The 17,324-nt window shown below is 46.5% G+C and overlaps 1 protein-coding gene across 2 annotated transcripts in view; it reads left to right on the forward strand.

Annotated features, from left to right (window-relative positions):
• TRAF6 (TNF receptor associated factor 6) overlaps positions 1-1,563 on the forward strand; it is a 346,063-nt gene extending 344,500 nt beyond the window's left edge. For both annotated transcript variants that reach the window (XM_069623348.1, XM_069623349.1), the window contains exon 7: positions 29-1,563. In XM_069623348.1, the coding sequence (XP_069479449.1) occupies positions 29-952 (924 nt within the window). In that variant the 3' untranslated portion in view covers positions 953-1,563. The remainder of the gene's footprint in view (positions 1-28) is intronic.
• Positions 1,564-17,324: the final 15,761 nt, after the last annotated feature.

The following is a 17,324-nucleotide window of genomic DNA, read 5'->3' on the forward strand; positions in this document are numbered from 1 at the left end:
TCTGTCTCCTTTTATTCTTCAATTCTAGATGCAACGGAATAAAGAAGCTCGCCACATGCAAGATTTTACACAGCTCCACATGCGAATGATGGCCAAGACCCTGGGGGGTGCCAGTTTCCAAAGTCTGGTCCACTCCACGACTCCAGTTTCTCTGACTGAACACTCGCCCTATGAGCCTTCGATCATAGGTCCCCTCCACCCAAATGCCTTGCTCTCACCGCAAAACTGCATGCCACCGCAAAACTGCATGCCAGATGTCCAGAACTTTAGGGAAACTATCCAGCAATTAGAAGGCCGCTTAGTGAGGCAGGACCACCAGATCCGAGAGTTGATTGCCAAAATGGAAACCCAGAGCAATCAGGTGACAGATATCAAGCGCACTATACGTAGCTTGGAGGACAAAGTAATTGAGCTGGAGGCACAGCAATGCAATGGCATCTTCATCTGGAAAATTGAGAATTTTAGTATGCATCTGAAAACTCAAGAGGAAGAGCGTATTGTGGTCCTCCACAGTCCAGGCTTTTATACTGGAAAACCGGGTTACAAACTCTGCTTACGTCTCCAACTCCAGTTGCCCAATGCACAGCGCTGTGCTAACTATATATCCCTTTTTGTACATACCATGCAGGGTGAATATGACAGCCATCTCACTTGGCCTTTCCAGGGCACAATATGTCTATCCATTCTTGATCAGTCAGAGGGACCATTGAGGCAGAACCACGAAGAAGTGATGGAAACCAAACCTGAGCTACTTGCCTTCCAGCGACCAACCATGCCCAGGAACCCAAAGGGGTTTGGATATGTGACTTTCATGCACCTACAGGTTTTGAAGCAGAGGGCCTATTTGAAAAACGATGCCCTGCTGGTTCGTTGTGAGGTGATGACACGCATTGATATAAACAGTCTAAGGAGGGAAGGCTTTCAGCCACGAAGCACGGATAGTGCATCATAGTCCACTAACACTTCATTCTTGGAGGTGGTCATATTCATACTGTAACTGACTAGGTAGTTTAAGCATGAACCTTTTAATTTACACTGTACACATTGAATGGTTCTGGAGTGGATGCCAAGGTAGCAGGCTTGTTGTCAATGAACACATTGTATAAAATTGATTACTGAAGCCTATAGCTACTTTACCATTTGATATAAACTTTTATCTAACACAGGAAGAAATGATCATATGCAGATATGATTTTAAGTGTGGAACTTGGATCATGTTATAAACTCTTCTTGAACTGTGTTGATTTTTGGTGAATTCCAGACTTCTTAACCTTACTATGTTGGAGTGTTATTCCAGAGCCTAAGCTTTCTATCTTAAATGGTGGCTGTCGTTACATTTCTCATTGGTGAAAATGGGTCTTAAGGTGCAATTTAATTTTTTTGTAAAATATTTAAAGTTTTGTTCGATTTTGATAGAAATTATGAACCATAGATTGGGAGGAATGAGACCTGTACTTTCCTGTAGGACATGAAAAGATCTGGTGTATGATGTTTCAGTTTCTGCAGGTAGTTTCCAAGTTATGTGCCTTTGTTTGAACTGAATAAATCTTAAAGGCCAGCAAATTTGTCCTTGATGAGAAGGCGGAGATCATGTAGGCCCTTATTACTACTTAATCATCCACTGAATATAGCACTTCTTGTGATCAGTTCAGGTTTTTCTTTTCAAACTGCTACCCATACTCGCCCTTGCCTGGGCACCCAAAGTCTATTGAAACTTCATGCCAGAACCCTCCCTAGACACCCTCCAGGGTATGGCATCTCATACCCCATCTTGGGAGTAACCAGAAATTCTAGACTTAATGCCCACACCAGCTCCACACTCATCCCCTCTTCTCCTTTCTCGATGGACGTGCCGCGTCACCCGCCACCGCCAAGGGACCAAGTGGTGTCACTCAAGTGTGCCCTGATTAATGCACGATCTCTTGGATCATGCCAACGACATACACAGTCGCATCATTGACCTACATCGCAACTTGCTCACCATTTCAGAATCTTGGCTCCATACTGTATCAGGTCTGCAACTGTCAGTATACAGCCCTGATAACGGCTCAATTTTTAGAGCTGACTGCACCAACTCGCTAAATCTTCCCGCCTCAGAAGTATCCATACAGCACAATAATCAGGATATGAAACCACCTTAAACTGTCCATCAACCCTCAGTCGACCTACAACATCCTTCTCCTCTATCTACAGCCCAACCCAACCAGCTGACCTTAGTATGACATCAAACTATTAATCACACCCCTCATCAAGCATGCCACTAAATTCATCATTCTTGGCGACTTTAACCTGGGTTTTAATTATCCAAGTGAGAACAAAGCAGCCCTACTGTCCCAATCCTTACAGGGGATGAGCTTTATACAACTAGTCAGGTCTCCACCTCATGTGAAAATACTTATTTTAGACTGGATTTGCACCACCATTATCATCATTGAACTCTCCACTGTTTCACCTGTAGCTTGTTCGGAACACTTCCTCATAGAATGTGACCTCTCATTCCACTCTCCCGACTACTACGGCCCCACCGCCCATACCTATCCTGGTTTGCAATATACGCAAACTCATGCACGCGTCTCTTAAGCCCACTCTTTCCTCTCTACTCACCCCTACTCTACTGGCTAATAAATGCCCGGAAGAACTAGCAAACCTCTACCAACAGAGCCTCCTCTGCATGATTGACCAACACACACCTCTCAAATCCAATATGCTGAAACCCCACAAACCTGCCAAACCCCGGTTCTCTTATGAGGTTGTCACAGAAACAAGAGATCTAGAGCACCTCCACAAAAAACACCCCACCCAAGTCGACTGTCCGAATGCTGCAAAGGCTGCCAAGCTGTTCAAGAAGGCAGTCGTTTCCCAAAAAGCCATCTCATTTGACACAAAAATCACTAATGCCACTTCCAATTCCAGAGATTTGTTTTCCATCCTAATGGAATTGGAACACAGTTTGATCTAATCTTCATGCTAGGTCTGATAAAGAGTGGTGCACTTCCATTCAAGACGCCCTCGCTAACAAAAATGGACTCATCACGAAACGAAATCGGCAAAAAGCCCCAAAATCTACCAAATCTCCACTGGCCACCCTGCCCCACTTAATCACCCCTCTCGGTTACCTATTACCCTCCTTCTCCTTCTCTGAATCTCTCAAATATTTGTCCTTTAGAATATCCAGTCGCTCAAACTTTCTAATTGAAAGGGAGACTCCTGCCCAACTCAAATAGTCAAGCTTTGTTCTTCCTCTGTGGACCCCATCATCACTGAGTTCTTTTAATGCCTATTTCAAGACCAGCCTTATCCCCAATAATATCAAATATGTGGTAATTTTCCCACTCCTTAAATTCCCTTGATCCTACATAACCCACCAACTACCGACCCATAACCACTGTCCCATTCTTACTCAAAATACCTGATCATATCGCCTACTCACAAGTCCATCTCTTCTTAGAAACGAACACCTCCTTGAAATAAGACAGTCAGGCTTCTGACCAAAACACGACACAGAACCCGCCTTGTTGGACCGTACAATGCAGCTCCATAACATCAGGGACTCTGCCAATCTTGCCATCCTCCTCCTTGATTTGTCTGCAGCGTTCGACTTGGTTGACCATGACACCCTTTGCCAGCATCTTGGCTCACTTTCTTTTCTCTTTAGAAGCCATCACCTGGGATAAATCCTTGGTTGGTGATCGTACCTCTTGAATCTTCATTGGGAATTCTGCTGCTGACCCCATTCTGTCCCCCCTGGGTGTACCCCAAGGCTCTTGTCTGTCACCCACACTCTACAACACCTATACTAAACCACTATTTGACATCCTGGACTCCCTCGACATATCATATACTAACTTTGCAGACGTCTCGGAAATCCTTATCCCCCTCACATGCTTTCATGCTGAGGACACTCATTAACAGGATCTATTGAACTATCCAAAACTGGATGGCCACCCATAATCTGTGCTTGAACGACGATAACCGATTTATTAATTGTGGGTTCCCCTCAATGGCCTTAACTAACTCAACGCTGCTTAACCTACCTTCTCCATTGACGGAACGGTCATCCCAGTTCTCAAATAAGTTAAAACCTTGGGGGGTTTACTTGGACGTGGAGTTGACCATGACTATGCATATTAACACCATGGCCTCCTCTATGGCCTACAATACGAAATTGATCTTCCTGAGCAGACTATTCCTTTCACCAACCAATTGCCACACGCTCGAAAGAACTATTGTCATTGGTAAACTTGACTATTATATTGTGCTCCTCATGGGCACTTCAGCAACCACCTCATCCAAGCTTGAACTCCTCCAAAATAAAGCCCTCCGAGCTGCATACTGTCTGCGCCGATTGCACCACATTTCTGCTGCCAGATGTGAAGTTCATTGGCTACCGACTAAAGCCTGCATCGATTTCAAAATGTCTACTTTGGCACACCACTGCATTTACAATGCAACCCCTCTTTATATGAACAAGAGTATTTCCTTGAAACACTATTTGTGTGCTCTACGTTCTGCTGACAGTATCTCTCTTGTTGCACCACGCTTCAAAAAGCTCAGAGATGGAGGGGGTAAGCTTCGTTTTCACTGCCCCCTCACTGTGGAACACCGGCCCCCGCCCCATCGGAGATGAGAGATCCTATCCTAAGAAACTGGTTAAAACCTGGCTCTTGAATCCATGTCTCTGCTGTACAAACACTGTGATACCCAAGGATCTTGGTGTTACAAAAATGTCATCAATAAATAAATAAGCAAGAGTTTCTTCTACTTCAGCAGTGACACTGATCCATAAAGATCTCTTTGCTGTGTTTGTCTTGGGAGTGGGTTTTCCTTCACTCGGCTGTTGTCATGGATTTCAGTGTTAGCTTGTCCGATTTAAACTCGAGTACCAGCTGTTTATTGAGAGCCTGGCAAAGATTTTAAGCAGGGTCTCTGAGGGATTGCAGAGTCTTTAGTCTTCCTCCAAATAGATGTTGGTTACATGGAGATTTTCTGTTCTTGAAGTAGCCTGTTAAATGTGGATGCTCTTGGGTCTTAAATAAAGCATGATGAAAGACCACAATAAATCACCATCATCCGTAGAACAGCAGCACTAACAGGCTTCTAATAATTCACCTAAGGCAGGGTGTTGTCAGCCTTTGATTTTTGACATTTTAGAATAACTCTCCCATAATCCCTTACTATTGAGCATGCAGGTTAGAGCTGATGGGAGTTGTAATCCAAAATAATCTGAAGAGCCAAAGGTTGCAGATACCTCTACTAAGTCACTTCATTGTTCTGCTCTGTAATCTAGAATGCTATATTCCTAAGTGGTCAAACAGGGTTTATTTTTCCAAAGGCCCTGCAACATACTCAATATTGCAAACATTGACCCTAGCAGGTATCAGAATAGCCAGTATGCAAGAAAATCAAAATAAAACCAGTGCACTTTAGTATTTTTCTGTGATTGGGCATGCTGTTTATTGGAGTGTGCTCGCACTAAGGTAAGCAATGTTTTTGTCTGTGCTGCACCGCTAATTTAGAAACACCCTGACTGGGAGAAAGCGGTCCACAAACATGAATCTGATTTTCTGAGTACAGGTTGCCTTTTTTCCTTGAATGAGAAGGGTTGGACAAACAGCCTCTGTTTTGCCTATTTGAATCAGCTGTGTGAATCTAGCTACATCCTAATGAAAGTTCTTCAGCATTGGATCTTTCACATGCTCGTGAATATTCCCCTCTGTAATAATAAAACAATTTTGCTTTGAACATAAAACTGCTTGGAACCTGTATAGCCTATTGCTGTCACTTTGGGTCATACTGCCCCTCCTTAGCGCCACACCTGGTTGCCATCTTCAAATTTTTACCGTCCGTTTACGTGTTGAGTCCTTCTTTTTTCTCTCCTTGAAATGTCGACTTTTCTGTCCACTTTTGAGACCATTTTCAAACTTTTTCTTGACAGCCGGTAGCGGTGAAGATCTGAACATCCGACTATCTTCCGAACATCCAACTATCTTCTCAGAGGGGCCATCTTCTCGATATTCAGGCCTTCTGCATGCAGGCATGGTGGACGCCAGTAAGAAAAGCCTTTCCAGGCCCTGCTCGAAGTGTCATCTAAGAACATTTTTGTGGCCGATCTACATGAGTAATGCATCTATTGCCTGCATTCGCACGTGGTGGAAAACCTCTCCATTTGCCAATTCTCTTCCTTAGACTCGGAAGGATTGCCATAGAAGGTTGGCGGCTTGGTTGGAAGAGTGTGCTAGAGCCTCTGACTTGGCCCGGAGGCATGCTTCAGCCAGGGTTAGCAGACCCGTAGATCAGACTCTATAAAGAGGCTGAGATCCCATGAGCCACTTCCCAGGGGGAGAAACCTAAAAAGGGACTTAAGTCACAGTTTTTGGCTACCTCCCCATCAATGGCAGCAGCCAAATCTCTGACCCAGTCTAAGACTGCGTCGTCTACAATCCCTACTAAGCGATAACCACACACTCTTCCCTATCTTTGTAGACGAGGGGTCAGTCGCCGATTACGACTCCTACCCCAGTATACGAGCCACAGGTGAAACTAGTCATTGACGCTGGTTACCTCGTCCTCAGCGACAGTTTCGTCTGTTAGGCAAGATTTGGAGCAGTACCCTTTGCGTGCAATACAACAACCTTGACCGCCTGGCAATAGGGACCCAACCTTTGGTATAAGTCTGAACTACACAGGTTGGTAGCGTGGCTGAGCAGCCAGGTTTATCTCGAGAGGTCAATGTGAGCAGTAGGGGAGTTAGAGATTCACAGCGACAATGTTCCAAATAAACACTTGTACTCAAGATTTCTTGATTAAACTATTTTTAATTTAACAGTTAGTTTGAATAAGCCTTCTTCAGAAGGGGCAATATAATAGTAACGCACAAATACACTCCAAAATACACACTCTTAGTTTCTCTATATCAGCAAATACCCATTTGGGATGGCACACAGACACTTCCTACACCCTCAGGTGACTTAAATAGCTAGGTCACTGTGGACATTAATATATCACTGTTGCATTTAGAGCAATACTTGGGAGCATGTCAAAGAAAAGGGTTATAGAATAAAACAAGAGATCACACAATTATTCTGAAGCAGGTAAGTACTTTTGAACCCCTAATGCAAAGTAAGTCAACCCCTTCCTGGAAGGAAAGGTAAAACGCAATGTCGGAGGAAAGAAGAGTTAATCAGGGAGCCAGGCCAGCCAATGTCAATTGAGCAAAAGTCTAGGTGAGCTGAAGCACTTCTTGTAGGTGAATAAAAGTCTTGCACAAAGTTTTAGAAGTTGTTGTAAAAAAAAGTAGAATCAATGTAGCGCCACAAGCTGGGAGGAGCAACTCTACAGAAGCAACCAAGACAAGTCTCAACTGAGAACATGTAAGGCTACAAGACAAGAGGTAAGTTATCTTAGACTGTACAGTACCTTTTGTTGGAAGAAATGGATCCAGCTGGCTTCTGTTCCTGTGTGGCTCTGCAGGTCCTGTCGTTCCTGTGCCTCATTCGTGGGGACAAGAGAGGACTTCTGGGGACTCCTGCAACCCAACAGGACGGTCGGCGACAAACTTCAATTCAGCGGCACTTCGCAGTTTCAGCTCCTCGTGTCTCAACAAATGGCACCATCCCTGTCTCACGGATACCACTCTGGACTTTCCTCACATCTGGGGTCCAGCACTCTGTTGAGGTGGCCCAGGCTTGGTTAGTCCTGCTTCAAAGGAGTCCGGAGGATCTTCCTTCAGCATGGGTCTGTCTTAAAAGTGATGCACTCCAAACCGGTTTCCTCTCCCTGGCACTTCGGTGCCTGCAGCAGCAAGGAAGTACAGTCAGCTCTGAGAGGATGTCCACACGAGTTCACTTTGGAGTTGATTGCTGCCACCAACTCAATGGAAGAAGTCTTCCTTGCAGGCCTTCTCTAGTCGAAACGAATTCGGAGCTTCAGCACAGCAGCAGGGCTTCACTGGGCAAACCAACGGTCCAGGAGCTGCAGCAGGCGTCTCTTCCAAGTTCGTCTTGGGATTCCTTCGTCCAGTGTGCGACTCTGCCTTTCAAGCAAAATGTCTTGCCTTTTATTCAGGTTTCTCCCATTCATTCCAGCCTAGCTGTCAATCACACAACAGGTTGGTTGTCCTTGCCGGACAACCAGCCGGCCAATCACCTTTGGGTGAATTCCTGTAACCAATGTGATTAAGCACAGGGATTTTCGGGCACCTCCCTCACTTCCTGCCCCTGACAGACATACTGGAGCCAGAGGCGGTCTTCACTCGTGAATCCCACCAAAGACAAAATGAACAAAGTGACCAAACCTGGTTTGCCACGCAGAGTAAATCTCAAGAAAGACCTTTCCAGCAAGAAATGGTGAAAAAAGAAGACCAGCCATTAATTGTAGAAAAGGTAACATAAAAATGTTACATGAGAAACTATACAAAGGGGATACTAAGTAACCCTTCCAGCACCCTATTGTAAAATAGTGTGTTCTGGGTCTTCAAACTTACAAATGTAAGTAGTCAATTTCACGCCACTGTTCTTTGAAACAGTACTTTATCCAAGAGAAGGTATTTAAACCTTTGGGAAATCTGAAAGACTTCCCTGTGCCACTGCACTGAAGGTGCTGTGTGACACAATGTAAAGATGATGCCTATGGAGTTTGTCAGACTCCATAACCAAAAAAGAAAGAGTTAAAATCACAGAAAAATACATGAGAGTGTGGGGAAAAAAGGGTCTCACTCTCTCCAGGTTAAAATTTAAAAAGTCCAGCAAACGTGCTGGTGGTCTCTAAGGTAGAGAGGAATTAGCACATTTCTGAGAATTCTCTCTAAAACCGTCCACGATAGCTTTGTCGACGGCGACTACGACAATATTGTTAGGGTAGATTTTCGTTTATGTATAATCTCCTCTACGTGTGAGACCCCCAGCACTTTTTGCAGGACTACTGGATTTTTGGTCTGTTCCCCTCAGTGAGTGGGAACCTTATTCCACACTCAATCATTCTCTTACCCTTTCTTTTGGGATGCTCTGTATTTCTTTTTGTAACTCTTTCTTGGAGAAATGCTTTCCTCCAGGTTACATGGCGGCATCTGTTATTGACTTTTGCCACACTCTGCATCCTCTGTGCAGTGCTGTTGGTAGCCCCTTGGGCTAACCTTTTTATTTTCTGTTATTTTCCTTGTGAGAACTAATGTTCCAAAGGGCAAGATATTTGGTATCCTCCTAACTTTCCTATTGTGAGATCCGCACACCCCACCTTATGTGGAGTGCTGAGAGGCTACACAGTATCCCCTGCCTCACTACTCCTGTAACTTTTTGGTTACAGAGGCAAGGTAAACTGAATGACTGGAGCCAGTTTTATCCTACCTACTATTGTGCAATGTTTACTTCCAGGCTGTACTCGCAGACGCAGTAGTGCACAGAAGGGCCACCATTTACCACAGCCCCAAACACCATTAAGGCAGCCAATTCCTTGGCCATTCTCTCCAGTTTTCACAGGAACTAATCGTACAAGATAGCCATACTTCACAAGGTTCAGCAGCTGTCCTCTCTCCAACTGATAGCGGTTCGCTCATTCAAGTCATTACTTTGGATGATGTCCTTGTGCATCCCTCTAGTTCCTCACTGCAAAATACATATGAGACTTGTCCAGGAGTTCCTAGATGCCAAATGGAAACAGGTGTCAGTCTCCTGGAATGACAAGATCTCACTCAACCCGACGTTTTGCCAGGCTTCTCATTGGTGGCCTCATCAACATCTTGCGCAATGCGCTCCCACCGGCACATCAGGCCACGGTGACATCAGATGCCTGCCTGGAAGGTTGGGGAGCACACACTGGGAAGTTTCCATATCGGAGGACTGTGGCAGCCAGAAGAGAAGATGCTACATATCAATGCGTTGGGGCTCTGAGCTGTGCTCTTGGCACTCAAATCCTTCCAAACCCATCTCCAGCGCAAGGTAGTTTGCATCTTCATGGACAACACCACCACAGTGTTCTACAACAGGAAGCAGAGAGCGACACGCTCTCCAGTCCTGTCCAAGGAGGTACAATCACTGGACATGTTCATCATTCCCTTTCACCTAGCAGGGATCCACAACACTATCACAGATTCCATTAGCAGGGAACTACGGTCCTGCCACAAATGTGAACTCTGTTGTGATCAGGTTCTTTGCCTTTTCTCTCGCTGGGGTCACCCACAGATAGACTTGTTTGCCACAGCAGCCAACTCCAAGTGTGAACAGTTTGCCAGCAGGCACACTCATGGGAGGAGTCTATGGGGTGCATTCTCCATGTCCTGAGAGGGCCTGTTACTCTATACATGCCCTCTGATCCTGCTTCTTCTATGAGTAATCAATGCACTCAAACGGATCCGATGCTAGATGAACCTCATTGCTCCGCCATGGCCACGGCAATTTTGGTACAGACTCATCTCTGGACATCCATACTACTACTGATGAATGACGGCCTGGTGCCAGGCTGATGGGGACCTTTACATGCCAGTAGCACATTGCATCAGACTGCCTCCTCTTCCGGAGCTCTCTAGAGAAGGGTGATCAATTCTGCATCACGATCCAGCATCCCTGAAGTTGAAGGCTTGGCTCCTGCAGCCCTAGAACTTAAACACTTCACTTTGCCTTTGGAATGCAAAACAATTCTGGTAAAGGCTAGAGCTCTGTCCACTCACTCCTGCTACAAGCATAAGTGGAAATGTTTCACTATATGGTGTAATTCACAAGGACTCGACCCTCTTCGAATCAAGGTTCATCAAATACTGCCATAACTGCTATCTTTCGCTATACTGGCACAGCCGGCAAGCTTTACCTGTGGTTTGATACGCTGGTTAAGGAGTTCCAGACATTCCCTCCAGTGAAAGCGCTAACCCCTGCGGGGGAGCTCAATGTGGTTCTCTTCAAGCTCATGGGCCCTCCTTTAGAGCCTCTACATCGAGCCCCTCTGAGGTTTCTCTCATGGAAGACTTGTTTTTCTGGCGGCTATCACATCTGCCAGACTTGTTGGGGAGTTGCAAACTCTCTCCTGCAAGCCACCGTATTTGACTTTCCATCAATCCAGGGTGGTGCTGCGCACTCATCCCTCATTTATGCCGAACATTCCATCGACGTTTCACCTGAACGAGCCACTGGCTCTACCACCACTTCAGCAGAGAGGTCATTGCACTCACTAGACATTGCCTGTGCTTTAAAGTTGTATGTTGCCCGCATAAAAGACTTGCAAAACTTCACAACTTTTTGTAACATTTAAATCTTTTGAACAAGACAGGGCCATGTCAAAGGCTCCCATTTCCAGGTGGCTCTCTGGCTGCATCTCGTATTGACATCAGCTGGCAGACAGACCACTGCCAGGTAGACCCAAGGGGGCATTCTGCCAGAGCCGTGGCTTCTACTATGGCGTTCCTGTCAGGTGCTCCCCTGTTCGACATCTGCAGGGCTGCTATGTGGAGGCCTTCCCACACCTTCACGAAATTCTACTGCATTGACAGGGATTCCTATACACACTTGTGTATAGGCAAGTTATAAATGCCATAGATCATATCATATCGGCCAAGCGGTTCTTCGCAAACCTTTTGCTTGAGGTGTGTGTGTTCCAGAGGTGAGTCTTCATTGCTTCTGTTAAGATCTGTACCGTCTCCCATTGGTTGTCATGTACTGATATATAATCGTATTCTTAAGCATTTGAATCAATGAAAGAGCCAATGCTGGTAAAGGAACACTTTACTTACCTGTAACTCCTGTTCTCCAGTATTGGTATCTTTCATGGATTCACATGTGACCCTCCCTCCTACCCCTCTATGGGTCTTCATTGGTGCCTACTACCCTATTACCTGCGCTTTTAAATCTGAATATAGCCACCAGGGGTGGAGCTAAGGAGGACTACTGTCATTGGCTGGGGCAGTATGACTCAAAGTGACAGCAATAGTGTATACAAGTACGAAGCAATTTTAAGTTGAAAGCAAAACTGCTTTATTATTAGAGGATTCGCAGCTTGACGGCTCGGAATATTCATGAGCATGCGAATCCATGAGAGATACCAATGCTGGAGAGCAGGAGTTAAAGTTAAGTAACTTGCTCCTAATTTATACAAAATAATTCATGAAAAACAAATTTGCAAAAAGCGCTCCTTACCACCCATGTGTGCTGCTTTCATTGACAGTTGTAGTTTGTTTCTTGGAATGTCCAATCTGGATCGAATTTGCTTTTGACTGACATGCCATTGGTTTAGAAAGTTGTAGATAAGCAAGATTTTATGTTTATTAAATACCAAAGGTGTAAAGGTTTTTAACCTAGTCTCTCTAAGACACTGTCCTCATTATTGAAGTGTGCTTAAGTTGTATGGCAGGCAAAACCATGTAAAATCTAAAAGCACTATGTGTTGGCATATCATAGGCTGATGTCACTATGGTGAAACACTCCAGATGTTTTAGCTGTATATTAGCATAGCAACAACCATTTACTTGATATATTCCTGTTATTGCTCTTTCAATATACAGGAATAATTATGCAAATATTTATTTTCATAGTTAGACACACAGCCATACTATTTGTCACTTACACAGGAGAAAAGCAGAAATAGTTTTATCTCTCGCCCTTCCCAGGAAAATGCCATTTGTAATTTTTAAAAAAATTTCAGTTCATTATATTGGGCCTCTAGGTTTTTTTAAACTACTACTGTGTATTACATGTTTTCTGCCAGATTTTCCTCACCAGCATATGTGTTCTGATAATGTATTTTCTGAGCTTGTAAACACCAAATCTAAATGCTGATATGTGACCATTTCTCTTAGGTGTTCAGTTCAGGCTGCTACATATACAGTACAATATTAATGTGAGCAACTTTATCATACATATTGTATGTTTTATATGGAATTCATGTTATTTCCAGTGGCTGGAATTTCAACTGTAAAACTGGAATGGTTGGGTAAAGCTGCCAAACTGATAATGAAGCTCAAAATGTCTTCCCCCTCTTACACTGTAATCTGAAATTATGATCCGTGAGGGTCTCATTTTGAATCAGGTGTAATTGGGTACAAATTTACATGCACTGCATTACAACAATATTGATTCCATTTGACCCCATATTTATTGAAGGGAGAAGGCAGTAAAACTTCTAAACATTTTTATTATACAATAGAACATTACTCAATGTTATGGCATTAAAAAGATGAGCTATGACAGATTGTCATCTGTGAGGGTGTAGAAGCCCTTGCTTTGTTTGAGTTTCATTAAATATAATGTGGGTAATTCTGTTTCTGAACGTGAGGTCTGCTAATCAGACTCCACTTTCAAAATGATCCATTCCCAAACTGTAGCACATGCTTGTACCTTTCTCTACAAAACTACTGACATCTACAATGTCAGCTCTACAGTGTATAGAGCAGGTTTGAACGTCCCCTGTACATCCCCGACAGCCGCTTGTACACAAAGTCCCTGCATGCAGAGGTGGATTTTTAACTGCGTGCACCTCTAACCTACATTTTGATATTTGCAATGCTTAGACATTCTGGTGGCAAGAAAATCTTTAAATATAAGCTATTCATGATTGTGCCTTGGTAGGTGCTAATTACACACAATTATGCAGCCACATCAATTTGAAATCACAGCTGTCTGTTCTGTGAGCAGGACTGATGGCAAGCTTTCATGCTGAACATTAGCTAGGATGCTATCCATTTTGATTCTTCAGCAGGAAGGTTCACAGCGTTACACAACGCATAGGATGTTTCCCCCGGAGGTCTCTTGGGAGCAGTGTTTCAGAAGCAGCACTGACATATCAAGGCCAGCCTCGCACTACGGTGCTGATCACTGGAGCTCTTTTGAAGCAAGCAGTCATGTGAAGGGGACAGGGTTAGAGTAGGCAGATAAAGAAAGTGTGCCTGGAGAGAAAGCCCCACCATCTTGCTTTCTGTTATGGTTCTCTTCTTTTTTTGCCCCCTCCATTGCCTGCAAGCAAGGTACTCTGGGTTTGATGTCATGAGGCAAAGGTCACTTGGTACAACAACAAGGATTGGACCTGTTCCATCAGCCTTGCTTTGGTCCAATCCACTGAAACATTTGGCCTATGAAAGGAGAGGAGCACCCATTTGTTCTATGATTCATCTCTTGACTTTTGTCTGGACCTCTGTTGGGGATACAGTCTATCCGAAAGTCCTTTGCCAGGCAGGTAAAGACAGAAGGCATCCTTTAACCATCCAGAGGAAACAGCGGGGTTGATTGCTGTGGGACCAATGCCTCGCCGCAGCTGCACTGGAACCAGGAGCCTGTCATTGGCTTCAAAGAACCGCAGTAGGTGCTGGCCACGCTCCCTGGAGTGGGAGTGCAGCAGACAGACTTATATTGTCTTTGAGCCCCTATTCTGGGGCTCACAAGTCCAAGAGCACCCAGAATCCTGTTTTACTGCCTTGCCCCATCTTTGAGCTGCTTAAACCGTGCTCAACTCCCTTCAAGCTGATACAAGACCCACTGTGCTGCTTTTGGCACTCCACAAACTTTGTGCAGCTCAACATCATCTCGCACCTATGACAACAACCACTGCATTTACTCAATTGCTGACTTACCTTGTGGAGACATCGGAAGCATCTGTGGAAGCATCACGAGCAACGCATCGACACAACAGAACTTAATCTCAACCTTCTGGAAGCCATTGGGTCACTGACTGACTCGAATCATCAGAAATATTGTTTCAACCTAACTTAACGGCCAACTAAAAGCTGTTGGGACCCATTAACTTGCAGCGTCTCGATCGCTGACTCGATCCCCACAGAGCCCAGTCTCGATTCAGACTTGCTACTGGATAGACCCGACTCACCCACCTTTACACCGGCTTGATCCCTCAACGGCAGCTGTCCTTGCGGACCTCCGGAGGCAAGTCACAAGGTGCCTCCAAAGGATTCGGTGGCAGTTCCGCGTCGTACTGCCAGGTGGCCTGCTCCTCGTCGCAGGAAGCTTACAGAGGCCAGGGCAAAGCCAGAGGATACCGTTGTCGCCAAGGAGGCCAAGGCGGCAAGTCCTCAGAAGCAAGATTGAACCGGCCATGACGTCGGGCCCCCACCCAAGCACCCCGGTGGGAGGCCGGCTGGCGAAATTCGTCAGCGTGTGGGAGTCCATCTCCACCAACCGTTGGGTGCTGGATGCTCTGGCCCATTGGCACACTCTGGAATTCCAAAGAAAGTGTCCCTGTCTACCACCCGAGGCCAGGAAGGAAAACCACCTGCCACAGCTACTTCTGGAGGTACGATCAATGCTGAAAAAGGGCGCGATAGAACTTGTCCCAAAGGGGCTCCGGAGTATAATCGCGGTACTTCCTCATCCGAAAGAAGACCGGCGGTTGGCGACCCATCCTGGACCTTCGCCGCCTCAACAAACACATCAAGTTCCAGATGGTCACCCTTCAACACGTGCTGGGACAACTGGAGGAGGGCAAATTCCTGTCATCGCTGGACTTGGAGGATGCCTACTTCCACATCCCCATACACAAAGGACATCGAAGGTTCCTACGGTTCATAGTGCAAGGGCGACACTACCAGTTCAAGGCCCTACCCTTCTGTTTGAAGTCAGCACCGAGGGTCTTCACCAAGTGCCTGGCACTGGTGGCAGCGCGGCTGCGCCTGCAGGTGATCCACGTATACCCCTACCTGGACTATTTGCTCATCTGAGTTCAAGAGATCACACAGCGAAGACCGTCCGACTGCTCACGGATCTGGGATTCTCGATCAAATTCGCGAAATCCCACTTGGTACCGTCGCAAGACGCCCTGTTCCTGGGAGCCAGTCTCGACACAGTGGCGCGATTGGCTTCACCGTCGGAGGAAAGGACGAAGGCCATCCTGGGCAAGGTACAACAGCTGTTGACCATGGAAATGGCCAGGGTGAGGTCCATCAAGTCCCTACTCGGCATGCTGTCATTATGCATCTACCTCGTGCGCCAATGCAGGTTGTGGATGCGGCCACTGCAGGAGTTCCGTGTTCTGGGCCGTCAGGTCGTTCATCCTGTCCCACAAGGGCAAGGTGGTGAGGGTCTTCATCAACAACACCACCACGATGTCCTACATCCGGAAGCAAGGGGGCACCAGATCCCCAGCCCTATCCAAGGAAGCGCAGGATCTGTGGCACTGGGCTGTTGCGCAGGGGATGTTCCTGGTACCCTTGCATCTGGCAGGAATAAAGAACGCCATCGCTGACTCACTCAGGAGGGAGCTGCGCTCGTGCCACGAATGGGAACTCCAGCAGGATCAAGTGGATCTACTATTCCGACGATGGGGCAATCCCCAGAAATATCTCTTCGCGATGGCGACAAACACCAAGTGCTGGAGGTTCGCCAGCAGGTTTCCCCGGTTCGGAGGCTACGACATTCCGGCACACTGCAAGAAGGTCCTTGCAAAGGCCAGGGTGTCCTCGACTCTTAAGTGCTATGGGCACAAATGGAAGAGGTTATCTGTCTGGTGCCGTGCACAGAAGATCAACCCTCTACGGATTAAGGCCCCTCAAGTGCTGCTGTACTTGCTGTCGCTGGCCAAGGCATGGCTGGCACATGCCTCCATCAAAATCCATCTGGCGGCGATCTCCCGCTATACCAGAACACCGGGGCGGTCGTCGCTGTGTTCTCGCCACCTAGTGAAGGAGTTCATGAAAGGACCGTTCCGCTCGTTCCCGCCGGTGAAGGCTCCGGCCCCGGCGTGGGAGCTGAACGTGGTGCTGAACAGGCTCATCGGCCCGCCGTTCGAGCCTCTGCATTTGGCACCATTGAAGTTCCTATTGTGGAAAACAGCATTTCTTGTGGCCATCACCTCTGCATGACGAGTGGGAGAGATCCAGGCCCTCTCCTGTAAACCTCCATATCTGACATTCCATGAGACGAGGGTAGTGCTGAGGGCGCACCCTTCCTTCATGCCCAATGTGCCGTCGGACTTCCATCTCAACGAGCCCTTGGTGTTACCTATTTTCTTCCCGTCGCCTTTGTCGCCAGCTGAGAGGACTTTGCACTTGCTGGATGTGGCTAGAGCGCTGAAGTTCTACGTGGACCGCACAAAGAGTCTTCGGAAGACATCACAGCTGTTTGTGAACTTTGGACCTGTGAACCAAGGGAAGGACCTCTCGAAGGCTTCCATTTCCAGATGGCTCTCCGGCTGCATCATGCACTGTCACCGGTTGGCAAACCGACCCTTGCCTGGCCGTCCGAGAGCCCATTCGACCAGAGCGATCTCTGCTACTACGGCGTTCCTGTCTGGTGTGCCCCTGCTGGACATCTGCAGGGTTGCTACGTGGAGGTCGACACACACCTTCACAAGATTCTACTGCGTCAACCGGGATTTCAGGGAGGAGTCCAGAGTCGGCCAGGCAG

Source organism: Ambystoma mexicanum, chromosome 11 (assembly GCF_040938575.1).
Source record: "Ambystoma mexicanum isolate Mex_15411 chromosome 11, UKY_AmexF1_1, whole genome shotgun sequence".
Classification (NCBI taxonomy): domain Eukaryota; kingdom Metazoa; phylum Chordata; class Amphibia; order Caudata; family Ambystomatidae; genus Ambystoma; species Ambystoma mexicanum.